Raw genomic sequence first — 8255 nt, 5'->3', positions numbered from 1 at the left:
TCCCATCCCATTTTTCCCATTCCTCTCCCCGTTTCCCGTTGTTCCCGTTATCCCGTTGTTCCCGTGTTCCCGTTATCCCGTTGTTCCCGTTATCCCGTGTCCCCGTGTTCCCGTTATCCCGTTGTTCCCGTGTTCCCGTTGTTCCCGTTGTTCCCGTTGTTCCCATTGTTCCCGTTATCCCGTTATCCCGTTGTTCCCGTGTCCCCGTTATCCCGTTGTTCCCGTTGTTCCCGTTATCCCGTTGTTGCGTTGTTCCGTTGTTCCCGTGTCCCCGTTATCCCGTTGTTCCCGTTGTTCCCGTTGTTCCCGTGTTCCCGTTGTTCCCGTTGTTCCCGTTGTTCCCGTGTTCCCGTTATCCCGTTGTTCCCGTTGTTCCCATGTTCCCGTTATCCCGTTGTCCCTGTGTTCCCGTTGTTCCCGTTGTTCCCATTGTTCCCATTGTTCCCGTTGTTCCCGTTGTTCCCGTTGTTCCCGTTGTTCCCGTGTTCCCATTGTTCCCGTTGTTCCCGTTGTTCCCGTGTCCCCGTTATCCCGTTGTTCCTGTTGTTCCCGTTATCCCGTTGTTGCGTTGTTCCGTTGTTCCCGTGTTCCCGTTATCCCGTTGTCCCCGTGTTCCTGTTGTCCCCGTGTTCCCGTTGTTCCCGTGTTCCCGTTATCCCGTGTTCCCGTTATCCCGTTGTCCCCGTGTCCCCGTTGTTCCCGTTGTTTCCGTTGTTTCCGTTGTTCCCGTTGTTCCCGTGTCCCCGTTATCCCGTTGTCCCCGTGTCCCCATTATCCCGTGTTCCCGTGTTCCCGTTGTTCCCGTGTTCCCGTGTTCCCCTTGTTCCTGTTTTTCCGTTGTTCCCGTTGTTCCCATGTTCCTGTTATCCCGTTGTTCCCATTATCCCGTGTCCCCGTGTTCCCGTTGTTCCCGTTGTTCCCGTTGTTCCTGTTGTTCCCGTTGTTCCCGTTGTTCCATTGTCCCCGTGTCCCCGTGTTCCTGTTGTTCCCGTTGTTCCCGTGTTCCTGTTATCCCGTTGTTCCCGTATCCCCGTTATCCCGTTGTTCCCGTTGTTCCCGTGTTCCCGTTATCCCGTTGTTGCGTTGTTCCGTTGTTCCCGTTATCCCGTGTCCCCGTGTTCCCGTTGTTCCCGTTGTTCCCGTGTTCCCGTTATCCCATGTCCCCGTGTTCCCGTTTTTCCCGTTGTTCCCGTTATCCCGTTATCCCGTTGTTCCCGTTATCCCGTGTCCCCGTTATCCCGTGTCCCCGTTATCCCGTTATCCCGTGTTCCCGTTATCCCGTTATCCCGTTGTCCCCGTGTCCCCGTGTTCCCGTTATCCCGTTATCCCGTTGTCCCCGTGTCCCTGTGTTCCCGTTATCCTGTGTCCCCGTGTTCCCGTTATCCCGTGTCCCCGTGTTCCCGTTGTTCCCGTTGTTCCCGTGTCCCTGTTATCCCGTTGTTCCCGTTGTTCCCGTTATCCCGTTGTCCCCGTGTTCCCGTTGTTCCCGTTGTTCCCGTTATCCTGTTGTTCTGTTGTTCCCGTTGTTCCCGTGTCCCCGTGTTCCCGTTGTTCCCGTTGTTCCGTTATCCCGTTGTTCCCGTGTTCCCGTTGTCCCCGTTGTCCCCGTGTCCCCGTGTTCCCGTTGTTCCCGTTGTTCCCGTTATCCCGTTGTTCCCGTGTTCCCGTTATCCCCGTGTCCCCGTTGTTCCCGTGTTCCCGTTGTTCCCGTTGTCCCCGTGTTCCCGTTATCCCATTGTCCCCGTGTTCCCGTTATCCCGTTATCCCGTGTCCCCGTTATCCCGTTGTTCCCGTGTCCCCGTTATCCCGTTATCCCGTTGTTCCCGTTGTTCCCGTTATCCCGTGTTCTCGTTGTTCCCGTTATCCCGTTATCCCGTTGTTCCCGTTATCCCGTTATCCCGTTATCCCGTTGTTCCCGTTATCCCGTTATCCCGTTGTCCCCGTTGTCCCCGTCCCCAGGCTGCCGTCCGGGTGCTCTCTGCCGTCGCTGGGCTCGGAGCTCTGGTTCGCGCAGAGCAAGATCAGCGAGATCCTGGCCGGCAGCGGCGCCGCCTTCAGCGCCGAGCGCCTCGCGGCCAAGTTCTGCCCCCAGAGCGGCGGTGAGACAAAATTCCGGCATTTTCCAGGAATTTGGGAATTTTTGGGGAATTTTTGGGGAATTTTATGGGGTTTTATGGGGGTTTTAGGAGAATTTTGGGGGATTTTTTTGGATTTTTGTTGGGATTTTGGGCTGTGGACATCACCAAGTTCTGCCCCCAGAGCGGCGGTGAGACAAAATTCCGGGATTTTCCAGGAATTTGGGAATTTTTGGGGAATTTTTGGGGAATTTTATGGGGTTTTATGGGGGTTTTAGGAGAATTTTGGGGGATTTTTTTGGATTTTTGTTGGGATTTTGGGCTGTGGACATCACCAAGTTCTGCCCCCAGAGCGGCGGTGAGACCATCCTGGGATTTCCCGGGAATTCGGGAATTTTCGGGAATTTTTTGGGAAATTTTGGGAATTTTTTGGGAATTTTTTGGGAATTTTATGGGGTTTTATGGGGGTTTTAGGAGAATTTTGGGGGATTTTTTTGGATTTTGTTGGGATTTTGGGCTGTGGTCACTGCCAAGTTCTGCCCCCAGAGTGGCGGTGAGACCATCCCGCGGTTTCCTGGGAATTCCAGAATTTTCGGGAATTTTTCGGGAATTTTTTGGGAATGTTTTGGGAATTTTATGGGTTTTTAGCGGGTTTTGGGGGAATTTTGGGGATTTTGTTGGGATTTTGGGCTGTGGTCACCGCCAAGTTCTGCCCCCAGAGCGGCAGTGAGACCATCCCGGCATTTCCCGGGAATTCGGGAATTTTCTGGAATTTTTCTGGAATTTTTCGGGAATTTTTTGGGAATTTTTTGGGAATTTTTTGGGAATTTAGCGGGTTTTGGGGCAATTTTGGGGTTTTGTTGGGATTTTGGGCTGTGGTCACCAGCAAGTTCTGCCCCCAGAGCGGCGGTGAGACCATCCCGGGATTTCCCAGGAATTCGGGAATTTTCGAGAATTTTTTGGGAATTTTTTGGGAATTTTTTGGGAATTTTATGGGGGTTTTAGCAGGTTTTGGGGGAATTTCTTGGGGTTTTGTTGGGATTTTGGGCTGTGGTCACCGTCAAGTTCTGCCCCCAGAGCGGCGGTGAGACCATTCCGGGATTTCCTGGGAATTCCGGAATTTTTGGGAATTTTTTGGGAATTTTTTGGGGAATTTTATGGGGTTTTATGGGGGTTTTAGGAGAATTTTGGGGGATTTTTTTGGATTTTTTTTGGGATTTTGGGCTGTGGTCACTGGCAAGTTCTACCCCCAGAGCGGCGGTGAGACCATTACGGGATTTCCCGGGAATTCCGGAATTTTTGGGAATTTTTTGGGAATTTTTTGGGAATTTTTTGGGAATTTTTTGGGAATTTTTTGGGAATTTTATGGGGGTTTTAGCGGGTTTTGGGGGAATTTTTTGGGGTATTGTTGGGATTTTGGGCTGTGGTCACCGTCAAGTTCTGCCCCCAGAGCGGCGGTGAGAGAGAATTCCGGGATTTCCCGGCAATTCAGGAATTTTTTGGGAATTTTTGGGGAATTTTTTGGGAATTTTTTGGGAAATTTATGGGGGTTTTAGCGGGTTTTTGGGGAATTTTTTGGGGTATTGTTGGGATTTTGGGCTGTGGTCACCGGCAAGTTCTGCCCCCAGAGCGGTGGTGAGACCATCCCGGGATTTCCTGGGAATTCGGGAATTTTTGGGGAAATTTTTGGGAATTTTATGGGGATTTTAGGGTGTTTTGGGAAAATTTTGGGGAGTTTTTGGGATTTTTTTGGGAATTTATTTGGCATTTTGGGCTGTGGTCACCGGCAAGTTCCGCCCCCAGAGCGGCGGAGAGAGAATTCGGGAATTTTCCGGGAATTTGGGAATTTTTGGGAAATTTTTTGGGGAATTTTTTGGGAATTTTATGGGGTTTTTTACGGTGGTTTTGGGATTTTTTGGGATTTTTTGGGGATTTTATGGGGGTTTTAGCGGGTTTTGTTGGGAATTTCTTGGGGGTTTTTGGGGATTTTGGGCTGTGGTCACCGGCAAGTTCTGCCCCCAGAGCGGCGGTGAGACCATCCCGGGATTTCCTGGGAATTCGAGAATTTTCCGGAATTTTTTGGGAATTTTTTGGGAATTTTTTGGGAATTTTTTGGGAATTTTTTGGGAAATTTATGGGGGTTTTAGCGGGTTTTGTTGGGAATTTCTTGGGGTTTTTTGGGGATTTTGGGCTGTGGTCACCGGCAAGTTCTGCCCCCAGAGCGGCGGTGAGAGAATTCCAGAATTTCCCAGGAATTTGGGAATTTTTGGGAATTTTTTTGGGGAATTTTTTTTTAATTTTATGGGGGTTTTAGAGGAATTTTGGGGGATTTTTTTGGATTTTTTTTGGGATTTTGGGCTGTGGTCACCAGCAAGTTCTGCCCCCAGAGCGGCGGTGAGACCATCCCGCGGTTTCCCGGGAATTCCAGAATTTTCGGGAATTTTTCTGGAATTTTTTGGGAATTTTTTGGGAAATTTATGGGGATTTTAGCGGGTTTTGGGGGAATTTTTTGGGGTTTTGTTGGGATTTTGGGCTGTGGTCACCACCAAGTTCTACCCCCAGAGCGGCGGTGAGACGATTCTGGGATTTCCCGGCAATTCTGGAATTTTTGGGAATTTTTTGGGAATTTTTTTGGGAATTTTTGGGGAATTTTTTGGGAATTTTTTGGGATTTTGCCAAATTTTTGGGATTTTTTTTTTTTTATTTTTGGGGGGATTTTGGGCTGCGGCCACCGCCAAGTTCTGCCTCCAGAGTGGCCCTGAGACTATTCCGGAATTTTCTGGGAATTTGGGAATTTTTTGGGAATTTTTTGGGAATTTTTTGGGGTTTTTTGGGATTTTGCCGAATTTTTGGGATTTTTTTGGGATTTTGTTGGGATTTTGGGCTGTGGCCACCACCGAGTTCTACCCCCAGAGCAGCACTGAGACAGAGTTACGAAATTTTCCAGGAATGCGGGAATTTTTCCGGGATTTCCCAGGAATTTGGGAATTTTTGGGAATTTTATGGGGGTTTTAGGGGAATTTTGGGGGATTTTTTTGGATTTTTTTGGGATTTTGGGCCGTGGTCACCATCAAGTTCCGCCCCCAGAGCGGCGCCGAGAAAGATTCCAGAATTTTCCAGGGAAATTTGGGAATTTTGGGAATTGTTTGGGAATTTTGGGGGGTTTTTAGGGAATTTTTGAGAATTTTGGGGGATTTTTGGGGTTTTTTTGGGGGGGATTTTGGGGTTTTTTTGGGATTGGGGGTTTTTGGGGATTTGGGGTTTTGGGAGAATTTTGGGTATTTTGGGAATTTTTGGGTGGATTTGGGGTTTTTTGGGGGATTTTTGAGGGAATTTTGGGGGGTTTGGCATTTTTGGGTGGCATTTTGGGGATTTTTTGGGGGGAATTTGGGGTTTTTATTGATTTTTGGGGGAATTTTGGGGGTTTTTTGGGTGCATTTGGGGTTGTTTTTGATTTTTGGGGGAATTTTGGGGATTTTGGGGGGATTTTTGGGGGGATTTTTGGTGGAATTTTGTGGATTTTTTGGGGGGATTTGGGGATTTTTTTTGGGGGGGGATTTGGGGTTTTTATTGGGATTTTGGGAATTTTGGAGTTTTTTGGGGGGGATTTTGGGGTTTTTATTGGGATTTTGGGAATTTTGGGGTTTTTTGGGTGGGATTTGGGGGTGGTTTTTTTGGGTATTTTGGGGTTTTTTTGGGTGGGATTTGGGGGTTTTTTTGGGGAATTTCGGGGATTTTTTGGGGGGAATTTTGTGGATTTTTTGGGGGGAATTTCGGGGATTTTTTGGGGGGATTTGGGTTTTTTTGGGAATCCCGGTTTTGGGGTTCCCGAGCGCGGTTTTTGGGTGTTTCCAGAGGAGGATCGTCTGTCCAAGCGCAAGAGCATCGGCGAGACGGCCTCGCTGCAGGTGGAGGTGGAGTCGCGCAACAGCCCCGAGAGGGAGCAGGTGCGGAAAAGGGAAAAGAATCCGCCCCAAAAATCCCCCCAAAATCCCCCAAACAGCCCCAAAAAAATCCCGGGAAAAATCCCCCAAAAATCCCCCCAAAATCCCCCAAATAGCCCCAAAAAAATCCCGGGAAAAATCCCCCAAAAATCCCCCCAAAAATCCCTCAAATAAAAAAAAAATCCAAAAAAATTCCACAAAAATCGCCCCAAAAAATAAAAATATCCTAAAAAAATCCACCCCAAAAATCCCCCAAAAAATCGCCAAAAAATCCTCAAAAAAATCCCCAAAAAATCCCCAAAATCCACCCCAAAAATCCCCCAAAAATCCCCAAAAAAATCCCCCAAAAATTCCCCAAAAATCCCCCAAATAGCCCCAAAACCATCCCGGAAAAAATCCCAAAAAAATCCCCCCCAAAATCCCCCAAATATCCCCAAAACAATCCGTGAAAAAATCCCCGAAAAAATCCCCCCAAATCCCCCAAAATCCCCCAAATAGCCCCAAAACGACCCCTGAAAAAATCCCCCCAAAATCCCCAAAAAATCCCCAAAAAATCCCAAAAATTAAAAAAAAAATCCCTAAAACAATCCCAAAAAATCCCAAAAAACCACCCAAAATCCACCAAAAAATCCCCAAAAATCCCCCAAATATCCCCAAAACCATCCCTGAAAAAAATCCCCCAAAAATCCCCCGAAATAAAAACAAATCCAAAAAAATTCCACAAAAATCTCCCCAAAAATAAAAGAAATCCACGAAAAATCCCCCAAATATCCCCAAAACAATCCCTGAAAAAAAAAAAATCCCCCAAAATCCCTCAAAAATCCCTCAAAATCCCAAAAAATCCCCCAAAAATCCCAAAAAAATGCCAAAAAATCCCCAAAAAACCCCCAAAAAATCCCCAAAAAATCCTCCAAAAATCCCCCAAAAATCCCAAAAAAATCCCAAAAAATCCCAAAAAATCCCCCAAAAATCCCCAAATCCACCCCAAAAATCCCCCAAAAATCCCCCAAATCCACCAAAAAATCCCCCAAAAAATCCTAAAAAATCCCCCAATAATCCCCCAAAAATCCAAAAAAATCCCCAAAAAATCCCTAAAAAATCCCCCCAAAATCCCCAAAAAATCCCAAAAAAATCCCCAAAAAATCCCCCAAAAATCCCAAAAAATCCCCAAAAAAATCCCCAAAAAATCCCCCCAAAATCCCCCCAAAATCCCAAAAAATCCCAAAAAAATCCCCAAAAAATCCCAAAAAAATCCCCCAAAAATCCCCAAAAATCCCAAAAAATCCCCAAAAAATCCCCCAAAAATCACCCAAAAATCCCCCAAAAATCCCCCAAAAATGCCAAAAAATCCCCAAAAAATCCCCCAAAAAATCCTCCAAAAATCTCCAAAAAATCCCAAAAAATCCCCAAAAAATCCCCCAAAAAATCCCAAAAAACGCCCACCAAATCCCCCCAAAAATCCCCCAAAAATCCCCAAAAAATCCCCAAAAAATCCCCCAAAAATCCCCAAAAATCCCCAAAAAATCCCCCAAAAAATCCCCCAAAATATCCCTAAAAAATCCCCCCAAAATCCCCAAAAAATCCCAAAAAAATCCCCAAAAAATCCCCAAACATCCCCAAGAATCCCCAAAAATTCCCAAAATTCAAAAAAAATCCCCGCAAAAAATCCCAGAAAGCTCCCAAAATTTTGGGATTTCCCACAATTGGGATTTTTGGGGCTTTTGGGGATTTTTGGGGGATTTTGGGATTTTCCCAGATTTGGGAATGTTGGGGTTTTTTAGGCATTTGGGGGATTTTTTGGGTTTTGGGTTTTTTGGGGTTTTGGGATTTGGGGGATTTTTGGGGATTGTTGGGATTTTCCCAGATTTGGGAATTTTGGGTTTTTTTGGCATTTTTGGGGTTTTTTGGGGTTGGTTTTTTTGGGGTGGTTTGGGGTTTTTGGGATTTTCCCGGAATCGGGATTTTGGGGATTTTTAGTGATTTTGGGTTTTTTTTGCGGGGGGGATTTTCCCAGAATTGGGATTTTTGGGTTTTCAGCCTTTTTTGGTTTTTAGGAGTTCAGATTTTTGGGGGTTTTGAGGATTTTTGGGGATTTTGGGGGGGCATTTGGGATTGTTGGGATTTTCCCAGATTTGGGAATTTTGGGGTTTTTTGGCATTTTTGGGATTTTTTGGGGTTGGTTTTTTTGGGGTTTTGTTTTTTTTTGGGGGTGGTTTGGGGTTTTTGGGATTTTCCC

The 8255-nt window shown here is 46.6% G+C and overlaps 1 protein-coding gene across 1 annotated transcript in view; it reads left to right on the top strand.

Annotated features, from left to right (window-relative positions):
* The first annotated feature begins 377 nt into the window (after positions 1 to 377).
* LOC119698538 (elongator complex protein 3-like) overlaps positions 378 to 8255 on the top strand; it is a 77451-nt gene continuing 69573 nt past the window's right edge. Inside the window, exons 1-3 of the mRNA XM_038130511.1 lie at positions 378 to 385; positions 1960 to 2099; positions 5931 to 6022. Coding sequence (XP_037986439.1) covers positions 378 to 385; positions 1960 to 2099; positions 5931 to 6022 — 240 coding nt within the window. The remainder of the gene's footprint in view (positions 386 to 1959; positions 2100 to 5930; positions 6023 to 8255) is intronic.

This window comes from Motacilla alba, chromosome 3 (genome assembly GCF_015832195.1).
Source record: "Motacilla alba alba isolate MOTALB_02 chromosome 3, Motacilla_alba_V1.0_pri, whole genome shotgun sequence".
Taxonomy (NCBI): Eukaryota; Metazoa; Chordata; class Aves; order Passeriformes; family Motacillidae; genus Motacilla; species Motacilla alba.
This window is presented reverse-complemented; position numbering and strand designations above follow the sequence as displayed.